Source organism: Dermacentor albipictus, unplaced genomic scaffold, assembly GCF_038994185.2.
Source record: "Dermacentor albipictus isolate Rhodes 1998 colony unplaced genomic scaffold, USDA_Dalb.pri_finalv2 scaffold_98, whole genome shotgun sequence".
In the NCBI taxonomy this organism is placed as follows: domain Eukaryota; kingdom Metazoa; phylum Arthropoda; class Arachnida; order Ixodida; family Ixodidae; genus Dermacentor; species Dermacentor albipictus.
In genome coordinates, this window is record NW_027225652.1 from 211,983 (window position 1) to 239,766 (window position 27,784).

The 27,784-nt window shown below is 42.3% G+C and overlaps 1 protein-coding gene across 1 annotated transcript; it reads right to left on the bottom strand.

Annotated features, from left to right (window-relative positions):
• Positions 1–1,352: 1,352 nt before the first annotated feature.
• LOC139053362 (uncharacterized) lies at positions 1,353–27,784 on the bottom strand. Its single transcript, XM_070530373.1, has 11 exons — positions 27,568–27,784; positions 27,400–27,485; positions 27,190–27,283; positions 18,415–18,542; positions 16,251–16,377; positions 13,026–13,693; positions 9,361–9,573; positions 7,262–7,325; positions 5,321–5,483; positions 3,841–3,950; positions 1,353–1,952 (listed from the first exon to the last, which is right to left on the bottom strand). Coding segments are annotated over exons 4-11 (1,470 nt in total). The 5' UTR covers positions 18,538–18,542; positions 27,190–27,283; positions 27,400–27,485; positions 27,568–27,784; the 3' UTR covers positions 1,353–1,950.

Genomic DNA, 27,784 nt, shown 5'->3' on the forward strand with positions numbered 1-27,784 from the left:
GAGCTGTATTATTTGCAGAGGCAAACATTACTAGCACAAGAAATTGTAACAGATAACTAATTAACAAAAATTGCTAATTAAGTTCCTAATTACTTTCCAGTAGGTATTGCAATTTATAAATTGTAGCCCGTGGGATTGCAAGACATATCCACTTGTAATGAATTGCTTGGATTACACTAGTTTTGAGATATTACCCATAGTATGGGATGAAATACATGGGCATTCCAGTTACTTTTGTGCCTCAATGCATGAGTGTCTTGTTAAAAAAGGTAAGTGGAACAACAGTGCATACTTACAGCGAGTGGTATGGTGCATATTTCATAATTGGTATCATTCTGCAAATTCATTCCAAGTGGATACACCTTGCAAACTCACCAGCTACAATTTGTATGTGCTATAGGTGCCGTAAGGTAATTCAACAAGAAATTAACCAGTTTAATTCTTTATAATTAGTTCAATATGTGTTCCGATTTCTTGAGCTTGTACTGTCCACCTCTGAATAATTCAGCTCAATGACTAGAATTATGTTATCTGCAGGAGGCGATTTTTAAAAGTTCTGTTAAACTTATATATGATCACCCATTAAATTTTAAATTATGGGGTTTTAGGTGCCAAAACCTGTTTTTGATTATGAGGCACGCCGTAGTGGAGGACTCCAGAAATTTCGACCACCTGGCATTCTTTAACGTGCACCTAAATCTAAGTACACGGGTGTTGGTGCATTTCGCCCCCATCAAAATGTGGCCGCCGTGGCCGGGATTTGATCCCGCGACCTTGTGCTCAGCAGCCTAACACCCACCCATTACATTAAACTTGTGATAGCTTGCCAAGCCTCTCGCTAGGATAACCTTATCACCCATAGAAATGTCTCCCAACAGCAAGCACATACTTTCCCATAATGGTAATATACAGTTTTTTTGCGATACACTTTCGGAACATGCAAGTTGTGTGCAGGAATGGTGGGCTATGCAGGGTGAACAATGTAAGAATGCAATGCATGTTCAAGGGACTATTGCCTTAGGCTAGTGGTATAGCATAATGTAGCACGAACATTTCTGAAAACAACCGAGATGTTTGGGCTTTCTTGAATCAGTTTTAACCCGCCATGGTTGCTTAGTAGCAATGGTGTTGGGCTGCTAAGCACGAGGTCGCGGGATCAAATCTCGGCCATGGTGGCTGCATTCCAATGGGGCGAAATGCGAAAAAACCCACGTACTTAGATTTAGCTGCATGTTAAAGAAGCCCAGGTGGTCTAAATTTTCACAGTCCCCCACTACGGCGTGCCTCATAATCAGACTGTCGTTCTGGCATGTAAAACCACATATATCAATTAATTGGGCAGTTTTAGCCCATTTTAATCTGTTTCGTGACAATACTGTCATCTAAAAAGCTGTTCAGATCTTCCAAGTTCTTTCTGCTTGGCTGTCACCAAGCTTTGCACATAAATTGCACATAGTACCTTTGTTGAATTCACCCAGCCATTTTATTTCACTCAATATCACACTGGGACAAGACAATGCTCAACACAACTGCTCCTGTACAACAGCCAACACAACTGAAAGACACATCACACGATGTGGCAAACCTGTGCCATATAGTCTTCTCTAAAATAAATAAGGTTGGATAATTTTCAAACGGGCCTTCTATGCCGAACCATCTTGGGTCGGATTTCTTGACCAACTTTAGCCTTACTGCTAATCTACATTCCTATCGTCTAGTGAATACAATAACCAGTAAGTCTATACAAGGCATCCTTATGCCTGCCACCACTAGCACCTGAAGTGCACCACATAATTATCTCCATTCACATCCATCCTAATGGACTTCCCTGGCATAACCAACCAGTCTGGAGCTCCCACATAAACAGATTAATAAATAATCACAGGTACTGCATAACACACAATCAATCTTTTTTGCACACATCGGCCACTATCTGGTGTTCCATTCAGGTTCTGAAAAGAATTAATGAACCACTATAAGTATACAAAAGTTTGTAAAATGCAACAGGTGAATTAAAGCGCTCAGTTGAGGTTCGACTTATGAAGTAAATTGTGCTAGACGTGTGCAAAATTTTCGGGTAACAAAAGTGAACATTAAAAAAATCTATAAAACAATTACGGTCAAACCCACTTAATACAATATTCAAGTGCTACGAAAATCCCATTGTTATAATTGATCATTGGTATAACCAGGTTGCATGAAGAAAGCAAACTAGGGGTTGGCAGAGCTGTTGTGAGGAAACTATAATGGAGGGGAGGCCAGTGCTCCTCCCCATCCCATTGCTCCATCTGGCTGCTGGCTGTGTTCACTCGTCTAACTGCTTCCTAGGTGCTCCGATCGCATGTAGCCAGCCATGGCTGTCAGCGTTAAAGAATGGCACTGATATAACTATAAAGAGGGGCCATGGGTGGCAAGCGATATGCGAGCTCCGCTGAGGCATTGTTTTGGTAGCACCAAATGGGGGCCTTTAATATATGCGAGAAGGTTGCCGCTGCAGCCTGTCAGCTTGAGAAATCCAGAAGAAATGCTGAGGCAATATTGCCACAAGCGTCTCACTAGCTTGCAAGAGAAAACCCTATGTCTATCAGCCTTGCCGACATCCTTCCCCAAGGCATCCAGGTGCTCCACGTAGTGCAGCGGAAACTTCCTCGTGGAAACGAAGCACCGGAGGAACTGAATCATCTGCTGGGCCTCTTGTAAGGACAACGTTGAGGCAGCCTGCTCTAAGATGTCACCGCTGCCGTCATTACCATCACTATCCGATGCAAGCATGTTCGCGACGATCGCCTCATCAGTTAGAAACCTTTAGTTTCCTGATCTAACTGAGCACTTTCTTTTCACCTGCAACATTGTGCATTGATGATGATTGGCAGGCAGATCAGCCACCTTCCGTTTCGGCGGCTAGTCAAACGAGGCTGGGAAATCATGCAGCCAGGAACGATTTCGACACAACCAACATAAATAAACGCAAGCGATTAAGCTGTTTACAGAACTGCGCTAAATGAGGAGCCAGCAAGCAATCTGGGAGTAACGCAGTTGGCACGGTCTGTGCGTGATTCAGAGGGTGGTGTGGCGTAGAGATATGCGCACAGCCCATTTGTGTTCAGCAGGGTGGAAGGGCGACGGGAGAGAAAAATTTGAAGGCTGGAAAATGAGCGTGCGGCGGCTGTCAGGGCCACCATACAGCAGCTCGAATTTCTCGTTTTCTCTTTTTTCTTTTCAAGGATTTTGCATTTCACTACTTTTCGGCACAGGCACCCAGCAGCCAGACTTCACCATTATAACCAATAATGCAGCATCAGGGCATTGTAGTAAGCGGGTTATTTCATCATGGAACACATACAAAAGTTGATGGTGCAGCAGCTTCTAATTGTTATAGCAAATATATTGGTAAAACCTGTATCGTTATAGGTGGCTTCAACTGTATAAGAACCATGATGAGGCTTGAGGTTATGAGAATTGTTGACAATAGGTTTTTACTCCTAATATCACACATAGGGTACAGGGGCCATTGTACTTGAGGCCTCAAGATTAAATTTAGGCATTCACAGCAGAACAATGCAGTGGGTAATTTTAGGCACCACAACTGCACCTCTAGGGGTTGCAAATCTACAGCTTGAATTTTTGCTTTTATGCATGACAATAATTGTCTGACACATTTTAATAACTATACAATAATCCTTTGGAGATGTTTCTACTTGCTGCAAGGCAGGTATAAAACAGCCAACTTAAATGCTCCCATTAAGGTATAGAAAATTCAGTGGTCTGTTTCTGTGTACATTTCATAATGTAACAGTCCTGTATATAAGAAACGAAGCAAAAAATTCACTTCCTACTCACATTCCTTTCGAAGAAGCTGTGCCAGCTTCACTACCTTTGTAGGAATAGCCAAACGGCGGGCATTGCCCTGGGATCTGCTGCCCTTGCAGGGATTAATATCACATATTTGCCTGCAAGAAAAGCAGTAGTAATGTGAGCATCTCCTATCACCATAGATCTGAATAACTTCACATTCACAAGCCTTAAATGCTTTTTGTACTATAACATATCCAAATCCAAACAGCAGCAGTGGATGAGATGACAAACATTTGAGAGATTTTAGTTCAGATATCAAAAGTGCCCAAATTATTGCGAGTTTTTAGACAAGAACAGATTTTAGCTGCAGATATAAACACTTTTGCCCTACAGTTGTTGCAACATCTTACAAGTGTTAGTGCTTGTGAATGTTCCGACACCCCTAAGCCATGGTGACAAACCAACGAGCACCACAGAGTCCAGCTTTTCAAACAACCAAACGTTTCAACAATCCCTTGCTTTGGTCGAGTTGGGAAGAAAGTGCCCAACCAAAGATTGCGACAAAAGACCTGTGCATGTAATTCCATACCTCCATAAAGTTTCAGATAACTTGAAACAGGTCGCAAACCAACACAATGTCAATGTGGTTTATTCAGCACTTAGTAAATTGTCAGCAGTGTGTAACCTTCAAAACAAGAAGCACCAGAAATGAACCCAATTTCATACTAATCACTGGACTAATTACACTGAATGCACTTCAGATATTGTCTATCATATAGCCTTAGATTGTGGACATGTTTATATAGGACGAACCAGTGCTTCAATGACAGGGCCAGACAGCACAATAATGATGTTAGAAAAGGATATGATAGTCACTTGGCTGAACATTGCAAAAAGTGTGCATGCACACCCATGCTTGGAGACACAGCTTTCTTGTGGAAAGGATACACAAAAAGACGACACGAAATCGTTGAAGCATATTTCATAAGGAAAGCAAGTGACAAGTGCATCAGCTGTCCATCTTTGGTTTTGCAAGAAAAAGTGACATTTCTTTTGAGGTATATAGGCACATAAACTGATTGACCATACAATCGTGCATATGATCCGATTCATTCACAATCTTTAGTGTGTATGGTGATGAGTGGATGATGTTCCTGAGGTGCAGATCATAAACAGATGTTCGTTTGAAATACAAGTTAAATGGAAGTAGCACTAGTTTTGTCATATGTGTTTCTTTTGTCTTTGTCTTTAGCGCATTTTTATGAACTGTCCAAATGTTTCCTTTGGTTGCCGAAGATTCTGGATTTGAAAAAATGGGTTTACTTTTCTATAACATGCTGCACTATTATCAATATCCAGTGAGAAAAAAGGGTGTGTACATCTTTCTTATAAACTTTCTCAGTGATGATAAAAAAAGTTAATCTGCTCCAGACACCCACATTTTCCTATCAATCATAATTAAAGATGTCAACAATTTGTCTTCATAGATAGGCAAAAGCTTGCGCACTAAAATAGCACAACTCACCTCTGAATGAACTCAAGTGTTGTAGCTGCTCCCTTTGCATAGGTCATGTTAAACACATAGTAGCATAAGAAGGCAAGACACGCTGCCTCTATGAAGCCAGTGCTCTCCGTAAACAACAGCTGCTGCTCGCAAACAACAAAACATTTCTTCTCAAAGATGCCTCCTGCAAGACATAATACACATTTTATAAGCACCAATGAAATTTCTATAGATGATATTCAATATGCAACGGAGACCACATCTACCTGCTAGTCATATCAGTTAATACTTATTCAAACAAACTAGTGCTGCCAATTTTAAGTAATTACGATACCTGGAGGGTCTTTTTCTGCAAATATGTACAAAATTGAGTCTGTCATATTTGTTGAATACAACAATATGGCACGATAACCAAGTACCTTAAAGATAAGTAAATTCACTCCTATAGTCCTTAAATCTGAGTGCCATATGAAGGTGTTTACCTTGGCTAGGACTGCAAGCATTGCATAGCCACAGGAATACGACAAGCTGAAGTGCATTAGCTCCAACTTTACCGCCAGATGTTTAATTACAAAGCTACCAGCAAAGTGAAAGAAATACTGCAAGCCTCTCGCCTGTTTTTCCTGCAAGTCAAGTTATGAAAGACAGAAGCATTTGCACATGTTTTACAAACTACACAGGTATTTCTACAATCTTAGTCTGCTCATTATTTTGGAGAGCTTGGTAAGATGTTTCACTCTTCCTTATGACAGGCTTTGCTACTTTCGTAGTTAACACACTTCCGAGCAGGCTTAATTATGCGGCACATAAAACTACAAGAACAGGTGCTGTTGCAAAGGCATACAGTCGCCGACTGATTTTTCGGACTTCAAAAATTTGGACATGCTCGATTATTCGGTCTGCTTCGCGGCACGGCCATCCTCCCCATAGACCATAATGTATAACAACTGCTGAAAGTTCAGACACCTTGCAACCTCTTGTCTGATTTTTCGGACACTCCTTAAGCCAACTCAATCGAGAGCATCATGCACCAACTCTGACCGGTGCATGGTTCGACTTGCTGAACGCCATTTTTGCTTTGAACGGAGCCTCCTTGCTGCCCCCAAGAAGCGGCGCTAATGCAAATCCCCTCTCATCATCATCGTTTCTGCTTGGTTCGTAGCTCCAGCAGTTCCGGTCTCAGCTTAGTAATCCATGTCAAGACAATCCAGCAGCCGATTTGTTTCTTCCTTCGTGCACGACGCTGCGAGTAGGCCACGTTTTTCGTTTGTCAACTGGTGTCGGCGTGAGGGTGTGGTGATGTTTGCTTTGTGTGCTATGTCGAGGTTGCGATGATGAAATGCAACATACGGAAACATCATGTCAGGTGTCTAATGGCGCCGACAGTGCCCGCTCAGACTGCGCTGGGGCATGCCTGCAAGCGGGTGCCGGGAGGGCTAGGATTTGTAGCCTTCCGATGTGCTCCCTGCTGACGCTGAAACTGTTCTGCCGAGACCTGCACAGTGGTTGCATTGCGCTTCCGGACACCGTCTCATTTGAGTTTCACAGATGCTTATACTGCTGCACTGACATGCACAGAACTCGACGACAGTGAGATCATTCGTTAGTTTTTGCTGCACTGCCGGATGACGATGACTCCGATTAGGAAGATGACGCAGCATGTGCTACGCTGCGGTTGCATGCGGAGTGTGTACAAGCAGTGACTGACCGTACGACCCTCTCCGAGATTCAGGCTTATCTGATTGTGCTTAAACAGAACAGCTTGCAACGGCGAATTCACGATTTCTTCAAGCCTACTGCCGAGCCCGAATGAGTGCGTGGAAATAAAGGAATATTTTTTTTCTTAATCTGCTTTTCTGGACACCTGCTTATTTGGACATTTTCGCAGTCCCCGTGAGATTCAAATAAACGGTCGGCGACTGTATTGCACTGCATTACAGACTTTGAACATTAGTGTCTTACCTAATGAAACCACAACTGGTGTAGATGGAAACTCGTCCATCACTTCCGTGATGCTTGTACCTTCCTGTGAAAAGAAAGAATAGCACGTGGGAACTAAAAGACGACACATATGCCAAACAGCCCCAGTGTATTTCCAAAATGCAGGCAATTGAATATACTGAATTACTTTCACACTGCTCTTGAGTGGCAATACAGATTTTCCAGAAGAACAATAAACAATGAGGTGCTCAGTGCCAGCTGGTGCCAGTAAAAAGCTTCAAATTTTAAAAACATTTCATGTTTGTGATCCTGATTAGGAACTCCAAGGTAATACTAGCGATGAGCACTATCAAGCAAGGGAAGTGTCAGCCAGAGCCAACATTTTGACAAGGGGAACTTGATTTCATCAGGTACCATGAGAATTGTCAAAATGTTGTCTTCAGGCTGAGGCTTTCTTCGTTCAACTACAACTGATTACATTGTCTCGTTTTGTGACCACTCTGGCCTGTTCGCATGGTACAAAACTAGGCTTTTACTAGCTTCTTAATATTAAAAATCTGAAGTACAGTCAAACCCACTTATAACAAAAATCAAGTGCCATGAAAATTCTATTGCTATAACTGGGTTGCATGAAAAAAAAAAACAGACGGAAGGACGGCATAGCTGTTCCAAGAAAACTGTAAAGGCGGGAGGCCAGTTCTTCTCCCTACTACCTTCCTCCATCCAGCTTCTGACTGTATTGACTCATTTAACTTTTTAACTCTGCTTCCTGCATGCTACAATCACGTCTTGCTAACAAGCTGCGGCTGCCGGCGTTCAAGAATGGCACCGCAATAACAACTACAAAAGAAAGGTCACAGGCGGCAAGTGACATGCAAGCTCAACCGAGGCATTGCTTTGGTGGTCTCAAAATCCACCTTTTAAAAGATACAGGGAGGTTGCCGCAGCAACGTCTCAGCTTGAGAAATCCAGAAGAAATGCTGGGATGAGATCGCAACAATCATCTTTCCACATGCTTCCCAGTGGCTTGCATGGGAAAACCGCATATCCGTCAGCCTTGCTTGCTTTATGCGAAGCTTGCCGACATCCTTCTCCAAGGCATCGAGATGCTCCATGTAGTGAAGCGGATGGTCCCTCGCAAAAACAAGCCCATGAGGGCCTGAATAATCTACAGAACCTCTCGCGCAGACAATGTTGAGGTCGCCTACCCTACCGCATCAGTGCTGCCGTTGTGGCTGTCACTGTCGCCATCCGATAGAGGCATGTTCGCAACGATTGCCTCATCGGTTAAAAGCACTTTGTTTCCACATCTATAGCAGTGTGCTTCCTTTTCACCTGCAACATTGTGCATTGCCGATGATCAGTGGGCACATCAGCCATCTTCCATTTCTGCGGCAAGTCAACGTGGCCAGGAACGACCGATACAACGAACAAAGATAAGCACGAGTGACTTAATCCTTTCGGAGAATTGCGAAGAATGAGAGCCATAGAATAAAGAACCAAGCACTGGACCGCAATGGTGCGGTCCATTCATCTACGGAGGGGTGGAAGCGGCAGTAAAGATAAGCGCGAGGCTGGCATGCAGCTCTCATGGAGCAGTTCGGGTGGCAGGTGATCGTGCAGCGGCTCACATATCACTTTTTTCCTTTCAAAGATTTTGCGTTTCATTACCTTTTCGCACGGACACCCAACAGCCAGACTTCATTGTTATAACCGACAATACGGCACGGGGACATTGTAGTAAGCGGGTTATTTCGGGTTATCACAACCTTTATTTCTCTTAGCAGATCTAGCCTCCTGATAACACCTAAAACGTATTTTGTGGTGGCCATATTAACAGGCGATGTAATTATTTGCTGCACTCTGAGGGAATCGAGTTTTCAACAGTGCTACTTGGCCAATAGCTGTCCATTAGGAAGAAAAACAATTTCACAATTGACAGATCTTGAGCTGTTGTATCTTGGTGTCTACCACATTCACTGAGCCAAAACGTAATTTTGCTGCAGTTTTGGTTCCACTTTAGCTGTTTAGGAATTTTAATGGAAATGTTAGGACAGAACAGTTTCTAAAAATCCAGCAGCATAGTGCATATTGAATTACACAAAACAAGCATTGCTTACTTCAAGAACACGAAACAGATCATCTGGATCATCCTTGAAGTAGGCAGCCAATAGTGGAATGGTGGCTTCTTCTTTTGCATGCTGGTTTCCTTTCCCCTGCTGAAGTTCCACCTTAACCATCCACTGCACAAGTTCTTTCCTTGGTGCAGTTAAAGTGTCCAAGTGTTTTATGAACAAAGGCGCAACGCCAGACAGGTTCTCCTCAAATATACCCTGGAATTGAGTAACATAACCCAAGTAAAGAAAGAACACAGCGAGTTAGTGCAAAGAAAACAGCCATAAATACAGTGATAATTATTTGAAACAGTCAGTATGAAAGCAAGCATGTGCAACAGACAATGCTTTCCAACAACTGAATATATGCCGCCAACAAAAATAACTATGACCATGTCATCAAAATTCGCAGTTCTGCCAAAAGCTCTCAAGGAAGAAAAAACAATTACACCACCGAACTAACATCAAAAGGAGAAGATTAGCTTACATAGGAACCAAGTGTTCTCTTATGTTGTTATTAAAAAAACTGCAGGTACCTTAGGTCATGCTTGAAGTAGGACATTGCTTTAACGGCAGAATGTGTTCATATTGTTCATATCCAAGACATTGCTACAGGTACTATGTGAGTTACTAGATACTGTAGTGAAAAAATATATTTAGCATTTTGCATCACGTGAGGTGAACTGCTCAAAATGTTGGTGCTGCATTATGCAATACCACTATGCCAGGTCAATAGTCTTTAGAACACACACACTTCAGAACACACAAAAAAGTCACATGGAACGAGGTCAGGCGGCCACACCCCTTACTCACCTGACCTCGCTCCATGCAATATATTTTTTTTGTTTCCTGGAATCAAGAATGACTTGAAAGGACTGCAATTTCACGATGTAGAAGAGGTGAGGGAAAAAACTAGAGGAGCTATTAGGCCACCAAAACAGACAAGTTTGAAAAATGTGTTGAAGAATGGAATCGTAGATTGGACAAATGTATTAAGTGTAATAGAGTACCTTCAAGGTGATAAGGTTTTGTAAAAAATATACAGCAACTTAAAAATAATTCCGGTTACTTGTGGGTAGCCCCATCGTATACTAAATAAAAATATAGAAAATCTAACCTCCGTTGTGTAAAGACTCAGTGCCACCTATTGACAGTTTTGATAAAGTATAGCACATGTCACCCGTCATGCCATCTATAAATAAGATTTTAAACCAACCATACCTACAGCTTGGCAAATTGTGGCTTTGGCAATGTGCCCCTGTTGTTGGGTCCAGTGATTTGCCAGCTTTGGTAGCCAATGAGTTAGTATTAAGCTATTAGAATCCGGCAACATTAATGCCTTCAGGTAGCATGTGTTGGTTTATTAACTGGTTGCCTTCACCCAAAAGGATCATGTGCTCGTGACACCGGCGGCAGAAAGGATGTTCCATGTCTGCCACCGAGGTCTGTGAGCAGTGGCGCTGGCTAACACTCCCAGGGTTCTACTAGGACACATAAATGCCCAAGAAAGTGGATGGGGAAACAGCACCGCGGTAGCTCAATCGGTAGAGCATCACACGCGAAATGCGAAGGTTGTGGGATCGTTCTCCACCTGCGGCAATTTGTTTTTTCATCCACTTTCATTTCCATTAATTTATCGTTTCTTTATTTTGTTTATTAAGCACAAGTAATTTCCCCTATGTTGTACTCGGTGTCAATGTTTTTTGGCTTCTTATGATATGACTATTCAGCTTAAGTTACGCATCAGAGTATAAACAAACACCAAGGCCAACATATGTGAATTACGCAAACCAGAGAATGCCTTCCACAAACCTGAACACCATTTATGCATTGCATAAAACGCTGCATTTACTTCCTTCATGCCATTTGGAACATGAGATCCTGACGCCTCCCTATGATCCAGATAATCCTGTACAGATGTTTCAGTTTTTGATGGAAGAGCTCTTGCTTAGCGAAGTTGTTAAAGGGATGATAAAACCAGCTTTGTTATACCTAAAAGTATCACTTTGAAAGTATATCACACGAAGTGCTTTTTCACAGGAACATTATGTCAGCACATCAAATTAAATAAAAGTACAAGTGATTAAACATTACCATTCTTTCTAGCTGCGGCATTCTCCCTTGACATTTTGCCAAGTGGCCATGCCTCTGTCCCACCTTCTTGGAAACAAGTTGCAGTGAAGCGAGAGTCTGTTAAATTGATTTGAACTGAGCATGTTCTCATGTCGCTTTTTAATGCAGTTTTTTTCATTACTGTGGTGATACTGGCCTTAAAATGAAGTTCATGTGCAGCACTCGCCTTTAATACAGCATGCAGTAGCTGTACATAACCCTCTACACACACCTGCAATGCAAGGCAAGTGCAATGCAGCATCAGTACCATTAAAGGTGCCCTGAACCACTTTTTATCGAAGTGGAGAAAGACATCTGAAGTGAAGACAGGCTATTTCAGAACCACTCTGCCACAAAAAGTACTTCGATGCATTCAGTAGAAGCGCAGTTATCGACAATCAAACAAGGCCTTAGCTGTGCTCCCCTTCCTCCTCCAATGCCTTGCACTGCGAAGGTTGCGGCAGAGACGTCCCACTGTGGTGCGCAGTTCCAATTCCTGATTTCGTGCCTATGCCGCGCTAAACGTAAGCCAAACGCAGCTGTCCTGACGAAATAGAGCATACAGAAAAGTACGAGGAGCATGAGGTTTTTGAAACGAGAGCGTTTGAGAAAAAGGTGACTTCGCGGTCCGTGGAGCTCTGACTTCGCGCTCCGCTTGAGAGCTCCACGGACCGCGTACGACAGCAGAACTTGGCTGAGATGTTCAGAACAGCGTATGCTATCTGCGCACTATGTTATTTCACCAAGCCCGTGGGGTGGTTCAAGGCCCCTTTAATGCTTTTGTCGCTGAAGATATCGTTGCACCTACATTCACATAAGAAATCCTCTATGTTCCATCAGGTGTCCTTGCTACCATGTCATTGTTAATCTTTGCTGCATTCTCTTTCATCCCTTGCCTTTCTCCATGTAGCCACACAAAGCTTCCAAAAAGCCCTGCTTTTCGCAGAAAGCTCTTCATTCTACTACATCCCTCACATGCATGTTCAAGTTCATGTGTACAAGCTATCCACATTCTCAAAGCAGAAATATGCCACTGACTTGAAGAGACGACTCAATATATAGCATTTGATATTAAAAATATGCTTCAGTGAAGTATTCCCTACATCACACGGGAAGCCAATCAGATTGCTCACCAAAGTGACATCACTACAATCCCAGTCTACATGGAATGCAGGTGCTTCAAACTCAATAAATTACACGGTTTACGCAGAGCACCTAACTTTGTATATCGATGAACACAGAGATCTACCCTACGACTCAGTTCACTTCTACATAGCCATGAAAACTGTTTCAGTGTTCCTCCTTTGTAGCAATTGCTACGAACGGTTGGATGTCTGATTTTTCCCTTTATTAGCGTCCCTCTACAGTAAGCACAATAAGTAGCGAAAAGAAGACGCAATAAGACCATGTGCTGCTATTTCGGATAACATTTCAGACTTTCCTTCTAGAGGCCATTTCTTTTGTCTGACCTTAATTGTCTTAAGGAGTGCTTTTCAATGTATGTAGCAAACACTGGTAATGCATAGACATAAGTATTTGCCATTAGAAGGAGCTCTTACCCTCATATTTTTGCCAAGGAGCTGACAGGCATGCTTGTAGAAAAAGTACTTGTGGAAGAGCAATGGCCACTCCTCTCTGACTTCTGCCATGCTATGGACTGGTGCATCAGAATTTATGAACCTTCGTTGTTCACTGTAGGTTGCATCCATACAGGTCTGTGCCAAGGGTACATCTATGTCTCGCAGTGTCTTCTGGGCCTCCCCTTTAAGAAACTGGATTTTTTCAGCTACGGTTTCGACTGGTTGCAAGCACACTGGCTGCCAATTGGCACAGCCATATGAGTACTTCTTGGTCTTCACGCATGATGGCAATTCCTGCTGTTTCACACGGCCCAAATTCTCTACTCTGTTCTCAAGTTGCTGGAACAGGGAATCATATCCTCGACCAAACACCTTGCCACTGACTGTGCGGTCCTGAAGGCAAGCAGGAAACCGCTTTACCACGGTATCAGCAACACTGCGGATGAACTCTCTCCTAGGCCGTGGTGAAACCTGCATCATGTCATGCGCAATGCACCTTACAAGATCTCTCCTTTCTCCGGGAGGAAGTGCCTGAGGTGCCTCTAATGCGACTTGAACACTTCTTGGCAGCCTCTCAAAATGAAAGTTGAACTGGGGTGTGCTCACTTCTTCTTCAAAAATTGTCACGCAGTCGGCTTGCGAGATACCTAAAGTAATGGAAAATGCAAACCTGTCAATGCGCCAAAGCTGTACTGGCACAAGGGGGGTGGGGGAAGAGGCGGTAGTATTTCTTAAATGTCTATCTAGTAGAAATGTACGTTTTAGCTGCTGCTGACGTGCTGATTGGCTGGACTGGGGTGCCAGAGAGAAGGAAACAGGCACCCACAGCAAGTTTCCTTCTCACTTGTTCAGCTCCAGCAATCAGTGGCAGCTGAAATAGACATTTCACTTGGTGGACATTTTCAGAATACCCTCCTGATGTGTGAAATATAAGCAGCTGCAAGACTTTGGGCTTTACGCACAGTACTTCTACACATCAACAGGCTTTCTGAAGCAACAGAGTGCAGCTGCATTGCTTACAGTGCACAGAGAAGTTTGTACCGAGCCTTCAATGATACTGAGTGGCTTTTAAGCCTGTAATCATGGCAGTGGCGAGTCAGGAACACCATGCCACTCTCGCAGGGCATAAAGTGAAAACTCAGGACTGATTCTTTATTCATTTTTGTGTCTTGTGTAAATGCACTGAAAATTTGAACTTGTCGACCCGGCGATTCTAAGAAAAATTAGCCCAATGTGGTTTAATGCTGCACAATAAAGTACTTCCCACCAACTTCAAAAGTGGCTGCATACAAGCATTGATTTAACTTCGTTTTTACAGCGCCTTTCAATTTATGTAGGTTGTGTGCCCTAGAGAAAGTATAAAATGAAATGCCAGCCTATAGACATCAACACAGTCATCTGTTGTGCCCCAAAAGTAATGCACAAGATTCTGCAAGGTTTTACAATTTATACATTGACCAGACAGCCCACTAACTCATCCTGGGTAAACACTGAGCACTGTAGAATGATGGTCATGGCCATCACATACCTGTCTGTACAAAGAATGTGACTGTACTTTATTTGTCAGAACTGATGTTCATGCACGCAAAATCAAATTGAAGAGAGCATATTCCATGAAACCACTTTGGTTACATCAGGGTTGGGCAGTTGCATTTGAGTAACCTTAGTGTACACCAAGCATTCAGACAACCTTTAAGTAGTGTGTTTATATAGTTGCTTTACCATGCTCGCTGCAATAGATCACTGCTGTCAAATTTCCTTGCAAACAGTCCATTGATGATTCTGACATGCCATTTTCCCTTATTTTGTTCTCAGTGCATGCCCCCAATGATCTTTTTCAAGCAATATGTTCAATAAGCTTTCATGCAAGAGCCCACTGTGTTCTGTCCTGACCTGAATTCCCATCCCACCATGAACCAAAAACAGAAAGGTGCTAGATATTGTTCAATTACATTGGATCTGAGTGTAACAAATCCAGGAATTTCAGGAACCTTTTCTGCAATTAATGATACCCATTGGGTCAAAATTCAACTGGAGTCCCCCTATGCAGCATGCGTTATAATCATAGCATGGTTTTGGCGTGTGAAATCCGAGAATATAATTATTTTCAAAATTTTCCTGCATAAGAATAGACCAAGTATTTAAGACCACGATGACATCATTGCTTGCATTTGGGCATGAAATTAAAAAAGCGAATACTGTCATTTATTTCAATTGCAATTGCTCAACCCCCTTTTACCAAAGAAATGTAAACAGTCTTGAAGGAAACTAAAAATAACTTGTTCTTGGAGTAGTTAGAAACTTGATGAAACCATCATGGCGTAAATCAAGCAAGACATTACGAACAAAAAGACTGGACGCCACAGCTGTTTATCCTAGAGGCTAGAAGAGAACACACAATAAAATGTGCATGTGAACGGGTTCATCAAGGTAATTAAGAAAAGCCATCTTTTTTTGCTCACTGCCATGTAGAACCACTGTGCATGCACACTTTATTGTTTTCTCTTCCAGCCTCTAGTAATAAATCAGTTGTGAATGTAGTGGCAGAGGTGTCCAGCCTTTTGTTCCTTGTGTCGTTTAATTTGTGTGACAATGGCTTCAAGTCTTAAAGGAGCACCACACCTGTAAGTTTTGTATCCTTGTAGATTTCACATGTGTCGCTCAACCACTGCTTCTGATAATTTTTTCAGGCATAAGATATGCAAATGAAAACTAGCCTGCACATTACACATTTATTACCGATACAATGCACTATTGGCAAGCCCATTAATTCACTGGTTCAAGGGGACAGATTTCAAACGTGGCACTTTAGATGGTTGCTCAGTCAGTTTGTATTCAGCTTGTATTTGCATGCGCACTAATTCTCTGGATTTCAACAGAGCCGCTTGCTTATGCATCGTTTTCATTAAATACTTTCACTTGTAGAAATGTACTTGTCCGGTTATGTCTCTGTTGCCCATCTCTAAATGTGACAAAAAGTTGTGTACCAAGAAGTGCTGCTTCCTGGGCCAGTTGGTTCATACTGATACTTGAAGAAACTGCGAGCCACCTTCATGTTTGTGTGTCATTTTTTCGCTGGTTTCCTCAAGTATCATTGTGTGCCAAGTAGCCAAGCACTCTGCTCTTCTAGGAATAATGTCAAAATGCAACAGTCTATCATATAGTACACATAATTTATAAACAAAAAACAATTACACATCTTACCTGAAGAATCATGCCCCACTGGTGGTATAACTTCAGCAACTATAAAGATCCTGTCATCCAGAGGGAGCTCCTTCAATACATCTTGAAAGACATCTTCTTCAAGAAGAGTCCAGTCTTTCAAAAAAACCTGTTTAAAGGTAGTGGCATTATCTTGTTACACGTATGACCATATGATAGCTTCACCAATTCGTGCACAAATACGCAATCCCAGCGATCAGGCAAGGTTATTTTGCCGTAATTGTTACACTATAAAAACTTTTATCTTCCAAATTTGTGGCCTCAGAACATGCATCACATTATATTCGAGCTTGTCATGCAAATATGCTCTTTATTCTTTCTGGCGCTTCAAATTGCAGTAGCCAAACCACTAGACACCACAATGATTGCTGCTGCATGCTCATATGCAGGCACTACTAAAGTAGGGTTGGCAATATTGATGAATGTTTAACAGATTAAATGTATCTCACAAAATTACAAAATTATTATTCTTCATCGATGTCCACCTTTCATTTAATCAACTTAATTGATTAGGCTAGTTCGAGTAATCGTTTTCTAGAGTTAGACAGGAGTGGCGTGAAAATTTCGAAATCGTACTGGAATGCTGGCGCATGAAAAGAGACTGTGCAGCTGTGGTAGAGCGACTGTCGACTTTTATTCCGGGTCCCGAGTGATGCCGAGCACTTCCCCTCTCTGCTCCCTCATTGCACATGCCACCATGCTGCCCTAAGCCGGAGGCTTGAAATGCCCTCGCAATTCATGGCCTACTATAGCAACCCAGTCATTCATTGTTGTGCCACTCCCAGTCCACTAAAGACGTGCCACAGCATGCACGCCAGTTTGGAGCATGTTTCACATAGCGATGGGGTTCATGTCGATTCCAGCAAATCTACAGCTTACAAGCATCAATCTAATATGCTGCTTGTGTGACCATTAAAATAACATGTCAGTTTCACCCTAAACTCCCAGCCAATTGACATTACTTTATGTAGAATAGAGCATGTGGTTTAAAATGTTAAACCAGTAATTTTTTTTCCTCCTGTGTATAGCAATTTTTTTGCATAATTCAGTTGGACTTCAATTTTCACTTTTGCCATCTTTTTTTTATTTGTTGTTTAACTGCACTATACAAAGATTCACTAGAGCCATGTATGTTATTTAATTCTGCCCTAAGTGATATTCTTTAATATATACTGTTCTTTTCCAACGCCACTAGTGTAAACTATATTAGACTTTAACAAGTTAAAGATTGTCCTTTATTAAACGTTTATACACTCATGTTTCGAACTTTGTTCCACCTCTCAAACATTAAAACAGGGTCTTACAAAAGTATATAACCATGCTTCAACATTTTTAAAAGTGCCTGGCAAGAACTTTGATTACTTAGTTAATCAATTAAATACCGTGCATTGTACACAATTGATCGATTGAAGGCTATGATGATGAATGATTAATCGATAATCACATAAAAATTAATCGGCCATCCCTATTCCGAGGTGCTGCCTGTCAATATCCTTGGTGCCATGGAGGACGATGTCTTACAGGCACCTGTTCTTAGGCACCATTCCTCTTTCTGTGCCAGCATCACTACATGATAATTACAATATATATTCCGTTTATTTTTCTGTGATCGCAAGTCCCCCCTCACATTATAGTCATGGTCGCATTATTTACAAGAAAATACAGTACTCCAGCTTCTGCAGTGAAAGAAAATTCGCCGTCAGGTATAAAAGGGGTGAGAGGTTCTTTACATGCAACTTGTGATGGGTCAAAAAGACCTTTGGTACTGAATAAAGCACAGACAACAGGCTTAGCTGTTTCTTGTGAAAACAAAACTAGAAAATTGGATCTTAATTACTTTGCCAATCCATGATGATGATACCAATGTAAAGGTCATATTTTTACAATGATTTTCACACATTCAAATGCTGGAAATGGGTAACTTCATTAATCAGTCATTACTGCCCATGAAAACAAGGGCAAATCATTAGTTCACTTTAGCTACAGAGCCCCTACACCCCTTGGTTGCCAAGTGGAATGAAGTAGCCAGTGCCACAAAGAAAAAATAAAGCTGTGCACCCAAGCTGCTGGCACGTGACTGAAGATAAGGGATCCGTGCATAGCAAAGACCTACAACGCTGATACCTAGACGAAGCACGAGTGTTACCTTTGCATTTTCCGACTTGCAAATTCCTTTCTCCTCTGCCTGTGCTAGCACTTCTACAAGTGTGCTTGCTTGTGCCATTTTTTTCACACTGCAGTCTGCATTCCATATCTTTAGGAGGGGCATTTCTCCTGCAGTAGTTGAAGCAGCAGTTACATTTATAAATAAATTCAGTCTTTCATTTGGGAATATTGCTGTGTTTCAGCTGCTCAGAAGCTGTATCCCATGTGGAAGCATTCTGTTTAATGCAGCAAAACAAAGCCATGCTTGAACTAAAGAACATTTTATTTGAGACACAAAGTGCAAATGCAAAAGAAAGAAGATTGTTATTGCATTTTCACAAGACCCCTACTTCTTCAAACTAAAACCAGTTTTTGAAAACGAGAAACATAAACACAGCCACAGGAAGGACAATACAAAGCAATCGGTACAATAACAGTACAGAGGGTCTTAAGGGATATTGAAGAGAAACAACAAAACACTCTACGCTGATTAATACTTCCATAACCAATTGCATTAATTTTGCAGCAGGAGGATCATTGATATATGAAAAAATAAAACCCAAACAATGATTTTGATTGAACTTTTTGATTTTCAATCCAAAACCCCTATGTCGATATGCCAGTTTGATGTCACGGGTTTAAAGCTGCAAACTGTCCCAAAATGCTTGCTTTTTCTGCTGAACAACAATATTAAGATAGACCAGAGTTCCTTTTTATAATGCCCACCAGCTCATTTCCACATGCTTCTGCTTGGTCTTCTGTTGCATTCCAATAAGCATAAAGGTTTTGTCTTTGTTGTGGTGCAAATTCTGTTGCAGGCCCTAACCATTCGCAGTACCTCCATCTGCATTGACAGCTGTGTTCGCCAGGCAACTATACTGCATCTTTGTTGTAAATTATAACACGGTAGAACTGCAAAAATTTGATCAACTTTGCTGCATGTACATACTGGTGGCTCCTGGACCTGACAGAGTTGGCTGTCACCAGCCGCCCCCTTTCCCTTCTCTCCACCCAACTCCTCGACTGAACTTCGTCCACTTTACAGTTGGCAAGTATCTTCCCACATTACAGCCACCGTAGAATAGCAAAACTTGTTATGTTCAATCTTTGGCTAGCTTAGAATACATTGTAGTTCATTTTCACCAATGAAAAATGAACTAGTCCTGAGTAAACGTAATCTAAACCCATGACGTCACAGCAAGATGGCGTGGAAACACCACCCATTGTTTTTGCGTCTATTCTGGCTTGCCTCTCGCAGCAATTGGCTTTTTTTGGCATTGTAGAAGCGTAACTTACTGATAGAGCTGAACTTAATTTTCTGTTTAATGCCCCTTTAACAGGTAATGATGCTCAGAGTTTTTCACAGAAGGAAAAATTCAATCTCACAACAGAATTGCCATTAAACGAGTATGGCTGGTATGCTGTTCTGTCAAGAAGTTCATGTGCATGCAAAAGAACTGTTTCCTCTGTTGAGTTTTGCAGACCATACAGTTCAAGGCCAGGTAAAAGTGCTGCAGGTGTGTGTCGAAGCAACAAGGCTACCGCTTCACTCTGGTCTTTAACAATGGCAATCACAGAACCAAACACTACACTGAATCGTGTGCCTGAGACAAGCACATAATCATTACATGCATAAGTGTAGCCCTCTACTGTAGCTTTCTTTAGCAGCACACAGTCATCAGAGAAGTCTTTTCTCTTCAAACTGCCGAGTGCTTTCAACTGCTCGGACATGCTCATCGCTGTGAACTGACTGGCAATACAAAATAAGCCACGTGCCGCCAAGAATGACTGAAAAAGCTGATGCCGTTCACTCAGTGTCTTGGTGACGTTCTTGTAGTTCCTGACAGATCGAATACATTCTTTAAAGTACTGATGCTTACTTTCGAACCTCATCGTCCACACATGACAAAGTGGGCCGAAGTGCTGCAAGAGTTCACTGTAATGCAACATGTTATGGTGCTTTGGCCTGAGTTTGTCTCTGGGAAACAGTTCACAGCGAGAAACAACATAGTCTTCAATCAGCACTTTCATATATGCAACCTGGGCAGCTGTTATCTTTGGAGCCATTAGAAGGTCTACTATTTGCATCAACGTGATGACAAGCTTCCAAACAGCATCATTCATGTCTACTACTTTGCTGCCCAAGTAGACAGGAAATAATCTCAGCAAAGTCCAGTTCTGGAGTGCGTGGCCTCCAAGTTTGTTACTGTTGTGGGATACTTTAGCAGGCTTGTTACGCAAGTCATGAGCATTAAGCTTCATAGTAGCGATTCTGTTGTTCAAGTAGCCATATGTGAACCAGCCTTCGTTCACAAAGTAACGAATGCATAAAGCCAAATCATATTGCACCACACCTTCAATAAGGTCATGGCCAATGCATGGCGGCAAACCTGGGTTGCAAACATGAAAGTGTTTTAGAGCATGGAAAGGAGAATTTCCAGTCAAACCACAGTCGCTCTGCACACCATTTCCATTGGCAAGGCGGCCTAAACTTTCATTATAATTTTGGGGGGTACGACGTTCACCAACTGCATTAGGCACCTGCTCAAACTCTGCGCGGGTCACAAGGCAAAATCTGCAAAAGTACATGGATGTGCTAAAGTTCTGTGTAAAGCCTCCCACCATGTGGCTTCCAAGATTGTCACCTGCAATGAAACTGAGGCGCACAGCATAGTGAACCTCATCAATTGACAATCCTGATCTTTCAAGACTGACCAAATCCTTCACCAAAGGCTGCAAAACTATGTTTAGCCCAAACTCTCTTATATCTTTGTTGCGACAAAGCATCACCAGCTGCAAGTTTTCCACATTTGATCTACAATGCAGAGGCAAATTGCCTAGTGTCACGTACACACCAAGTAACTTGAAATTTCCTTTTGCTGATCCCAACGGATTTACAATTTCAAATTCATCTTGGTACAGTATGATTTGTATCACATTCTCTTGTTCTCTGAAAGGTTGGCACAAAGTAAAGTCACTGAAACAGTCATCAGACATAGTCCGAGAGGTAGGTAACTGCTTGCTTGCAGGTGAAAAGTGCCACAAGAATTGTATAAGGTCTGCTACTTGCACATAGTGGCAAATGGAAGCACTGTTTTGCCTGTTGAGGCCTAAATGAATCTCAGATGGGCTCACATAACAAAACTTATTTTTGTAGTACTTGTACCGTTGATAACATGAAGCCAGTGTTTGCGATGCTGTGTTGAGGTTGTCATTAGCAAGATGAGACTGCACTGCAGCAAACGTCTCTTGTGGAACTATTGCGGCTACCTCTTTCAGTGATACATCCTGGCTCAACCTATGGAGGTTTTTTATGCCTTCTGCAATATATTGCACAGTTCTAGCTGGCACATGGTGCTTGCACTCAAGTTTGAGAAGTAACAAAGCAAAATTCTCTGTGTAAAGGTCATGTTCAGAACTATGCGCACTGGGTTCCCCACAAGAACCATCCTTTGAACTTTCATCCGAAAGATCCATTACTTGATTACCGAAAACCATTTGGTCTTCCAGTTCAGGGCTTAGGTTTGTTGCCTGCGTGTGCTCTAAAGCACTCTTTGCATTGTGGCTTCTACACACATGCGTCCGAAATGATGCACCAGAACGCAGTACACTTGTACAACCTTCAAACGGACAAGAAAGGCAATTCAAACCACTGTTAAAGTGGTTAACAATGTGCGAAATAAAGTCTGTGCGAGTGGTCTGTAGTCTCCCACATTGCGACACAGTACACTGATAAGTATTGGAGTGTCGCTGGCGCTCGCTGATTTGGTTCCTGTGATGCCTCGAGATATGTTGCCTGAAGCTCCCGTAGGTTTTCAAAACAGCATGGCACTCCTTGACGTGGCATAAGGCACCGTCCACCAAGCTACTGTGGAAGGCGAAATGTTCAAAGTAGGACTTGAAGGTTGTAAAAGTTTTTGTACAGAGGCGGCAAGTGTTCATCTTGCATCACTGATGATGGTGCTACAATAGAAAAAGCAAATTCTTTTGTAAAACTATTGCACCCATTAAATACTCCAGATTTAATAAGCTTGACTAAGTTTCTATTTTCTGCACTCATTTCCATCTTCGTCACATGAAAGCAGACTGACGAATATACACTGTTTGCAACAGATACTGATTATTATGAGGCTTTGCAGTCAGATTACACCCAAGTGCACTGCAGACATAAGATAAAACAATGTAATGTTCTCTAATGACAATGTTTAGATACCCTTCTGTTAGCATGAAGGTAGTTTAACATTATGATCCAACACACCTGTGAGGGCTTGCGAAATCCACAAGACTCACTATGCACTGCGAAGGGCTGAAATACATATATTCAGCCACACTTAACTGGCAAAAAGATGAACTATCTCAATCACTGAAGGACAGCACTATGCCTACTTCTGTGTCCTGTGGGCAACTGAATGAGAGCGAGTGAACTGTGGCATCATTGGCAGACGTCGTCTGCTCCGGGACTACTACTAGTAGCCGGTTCCAACTGCAATACGGCACGTAACTACGACAGTATTCCTTAATAGCCGCTGCTAAAATGTCCACTACTTCTATTTACTGATGTTACAAAATGAAATCTCAGAAAATTTACAATATATGATACGATACCACAGTTTTTGTGTGTCCCATACGTAGAAGAACACGTAAATGATCCCAACATGCCCGATGCGTCATCTGTCGTACTGTGGCACAAACTGTCTTTTCCTCCTCACCTGACCGTGACTTTATAGGGCCATCCGAATGCAATGTCACTGCCTAGCAGATTCTTCTCCTCAAATACTACTTTCTCCAAGGTTAAGACACACAAACCATGATTTACTATCATGTTCAATATGAGCTGCAATGCACAATCCATGGCCAGAGCACTAACGTGAAACTCTCAAGAAGTGGGTTTGGCCATTTCATACACATACCTTCTGTGCTTTCAATCATCAGCTTCTTTACAGTGAAAATACACTGGCCCACTGAGCTACGTGATGCCCTAAGCCCTTAGTGCAGCATGCTTCGCCATGGTGCATTGCTGCCTTAGGAAATGTAAAGTCATATACTCAAAAAAGATCATACAAGGCACGTACTGACACCTCTCATAACGATCAACATAAGGAAAACATTAAAGGAAAACCAAACAGTGCTACAACTCCCCACACAATTATACCCCTGTCATAAGGGGAGACTTCATGCCATTTTTATCTAACGACATTCTATCCATCAAATGACACTAAATACTGTGTGCTGCTACATGGCAGAATATTGACACTGAATATGAATGTGTCATTTGCAGATGATGGCAATCACAATTTGTCAAAGACTAGGAGGTACAGAAAAGTTTGTGTATGTGCAAAATGTTTTAAAATATACGCGTCTTTCACAAAAAAATATTTTTTAGCATGACACAGCAGCAGAACAGCCATTTAAAATTTTGGCACAGGTCCTGGCGCAGCAACAAGCACTTTTGGCACAGTGTCAAACATATCTATATGGCACATACTGTGTCAATTTTAACTGAACTAGTCAATAAATATAGAAGTTGGCTTTATGTCCACCAATAAGACATTTCGACTAGAAATTACCATAGTAGTATAATTTATGCTTATTATAATGTGTTCCCTACATGCATATTGCATTGTAGAGGCGCTTCTACAATTTAGGCTTGCAATAGGCGCTGCACATATGGCATGCATTAAGCAAAGAAGCACAAAAAAATATGCCGAACTAGAGCACTTCAGAAAGACCACATCCTAAGGCATGCCCGCTTAAACCAAAGCTAAAGGGAAGATGCCCACAGGTGTCTTCTAATGTGCACATTTTCTTTCTCCATAACCGTACACTGCAACACACCAAAGCTGATGATATTGCAACCACAACATCTGCTTCCCTAATCATGCAGGGTCGCTAAGAAGGTCCTTATTCATAAGCAAATACATGTCAGCAGTTGAGTAGATGTACTACAATATATTTTTTTAAAGTCGCACCGCCAATAACAATACTAAATACTGTGCAACTGGACATTATCCGAGAATCCTTTTCGAACCGACATCATCCTTGAGTAAGCTCCGTGCAACACTAGTACGAGGAATGCTGCAGTGCTGCACGAAGGGAACAGAAAAAAAAAGAGCAGTACAGCCGCACATTGTAACCAGTGTTTTTGGAATGTAGCACAATGGAACATCAGCCAGAAATATAGGCAATACAAACAGCATGGAAACAGTGAATTGAGAACCTATCGCTTCCGCTATATCTGTGGTTGTGGCTGCTCCATTAACTTCATGATTTATGTACTGGTTTCAGTTTTATTATGACGGCAGCATCAACAGTAGGGAGCTCTTGTTCTTATACTTCTTTAGGTACAGGCATGGCACAATTTCACGCCAAAATTATTTTTTGGAGCAGAATAGCACAGAAGTCCGCCCTTGGCATAATTTCGATCAATTGGCACAGCTATTCCACCACTACGTGGCAATTTTTATCTGCAAATCTTTTAATACATTTCTCATTTCTGTCCTCGTGCAGATTGCACTTATGACATGGTGCTAAACACAGTCTAAAATGCGCTTGGCAATGTTGCTGGAAATGAGAATACTAAAAATTTTGGGAACAATTAACTGTAGTGTTTTGTTACCCTTAAAAAATGAAAGAACAAGAAACAAAACAGTGAAAATTGAAAGCAACAATTGCTATAATTATCTGCTTACTTTTTATTATTTTGTTTGTTTGCAGCCTCTCTTCAGTGAGAAAACTCATCCGGTACACAAGCGTATTCGAACTGATTCAGCAAAATGAGTTGTTTCCAAATTCAATTTTCTTTAATGGTACATCTGTTGTGGCTTCGACGGGGCGGCCGGATGAAGGACCTATGGCATGAGGTCTGAACGTCATGCGTGCAGCGCCTCAAGATAGAGCCGGACTGCTTCAGTTGGGGACCAGACCGAGAATGATTTTATTACAGCGAGGGGAAATGCAGCAGGCAACTTACAGCGTTTGGCGCTGAGTGGCGCCCTGATTCAAATGACCCAAAACCTAGCCGTAATCCAACACAGGAGACCACAACATCCACATGTAGCAACTGACTAGTGACATTACATGCAGATGTCATTAGACACACATGACATTAAATCTACTAGTGTGAGCTGGGTCACATTAGCTTAGATGTGGAAGCTTTTTTCTCCGTAAATGTAATTGAAGGCTGACTCAAAGTTTGGGCATCTGGTGGATGTGGGAAGCCGCCATAATATGGCGACTAATTTTATCGGTATTCTCAAATAAGCAGTCATTTCTCTAACAAAGAACAGAAGACAGGTAGTGTTGGCCTAGGTAAGAATATGTATCATGCTTTATATAGATGCACATGTTATACCAAATGTGCACCCGTGAGCAAAAGTATGCAAACTGCAGGAGTGTATGCCAAGCTGCATTCACGCATCATCTGCTGCTGTGTGATGTTGCTTTTCCTTACAAGGTACACTGCTCATTGGCTAAACATCAACACAGTGATGCTTCCTGTGCTCCATCACATCTGAAATGCTGTTTCAAAGAGTGACTGCAGCAGAGCTGGTTAGCACATCTGATGCACATTGCATTTATTTGATTATTCTACGTTCTATACTGCTTTCTTTCACATAGAATGCCTTGCTTCTAGCTCGGTGTTATATTATTGGAAGTGGTTCCAATGCTTGCTGCTGCTCATTCAAACACGGTTGTGTAATTGGTGTCTTGTCACACAAATGAACTGTAGCAGATCAACATCATAGTCTATGAAAGCAACGGCAGCATGCCGACTTGCCTTCAGAGTCCTCAAGAGGTGAAAACTGCAGGTTGTGACTTCAGCCAATTATGCAACCTTATCTGTTTGCAAGGGGACAACTTTTAACGACTAGAGCAGCATGTATGCCTGGGTACTTATGTTTTCGTGCACATGGTACTGCTCCCACAGCGGTCTACGGTGATTCTTATATGTGCATTCTTTGTTGTCATACTCAATGAACAGTTCCTGTTGAAAAAGCTCTTGGAAGATGAAAGCTGTACAATGCCCCTATTTTCATTTATTAATACACTGAGTGTTCTGTTGCTTGGCAGAACACAGTGGTACCTTCATACTATGTCACTGTTCTTTGCACAACAAAGGTCAGAGAGTGCAAAACTGTGCTATGGTGGCTTGAAGGCACGGTTGGAGCATTGCTGCGGGCAACAAGCGACGCTGTGTGCAATTGACAATGATGATTGCTGAGGAAAGCACGACATAAATGCCTACATTTGAGTGGAGCCACAGCTGCTGTGGTACATTCATCACTTGTCAGCTAAAGCCAAATTTATAGCCTTACATATTATGTACAACAGGAACCAACCACTCTGCTGAAAAATGTGCACAAACTTATCTGTCCTACACGCCACACATTCAAAGGCATGGTTGTGACTGGTGCTGTAGAAGCCGCGGGGTGCCTTTTTCGTTGCTAAATACTTTTTTTCGTCGCGGTGGCAGACTGGATTTTTTACAAGTACTGCCCCAGAAGGACATATGTAACCTGCAAACAGAGGCCACATTGTAGGCCGGTCGGGTTCTAGCTTCGGTGTTCCCGTTGCCGCTTTGGTGTCCTGGCGGAGCCGCCAACAATACGAAATAATGACACGTAAACTAGTAAAATAACACGACTGCAGAAACATAATTACGCCCAGCCGCTATAGCTTGTGACACTTAGTTCAGCACTGCGGCGCCCAGCGACTTCTACACCTATCAGAACTTCGCCCATTAAAAGACGTGACTGCACAATTGCGTCCGTCATACCTGAAGCGTCGCACACGTTACTGGAGGAAAAGATGCGATGTGCGTTCTTATGTACAGTGAAAATCAAGTTAAGACGTCAGGAACAAGCGCCGACCTGCAGAAAAGAAAACGATAAGCGCTCTACAATGCGCCACGTGCGTATTGCCTACTCGATTAGATCCTCCGCGTTTTCAAGCGACGATTTGGACACGATGGAACACACAAAATTACCTGGGAGAAAGTAGCACGTCACACGACGCAAGAATCGTTGAAGCTGCTTGAACTGCAGATCTACGGCGAGCTAAGTTGACCATCAGCTGCACAAGAAAAGACGGCATACATGAAGCCAACACTTAAGAAAACTTGCGCTCAATAAAAGACGCAGGTCACAAAACATACCTGATTAGTATTACGATGTGTCAACGTGGTGATGCCAAATCGCACGCAGAAGCAACACGGACAGGGCACTACAGCACAATCAACATGACAACATGACAACTGCAAAAAGCGCTAATTGCATTGTTCCTTTTCTAAAATGCCCCTTGGCGCGAAACCAACGAATCGCGGCGAAACGAAAATCTGGCGCGAGTGAAGGTACGCGCGTTGGCCAATGCTG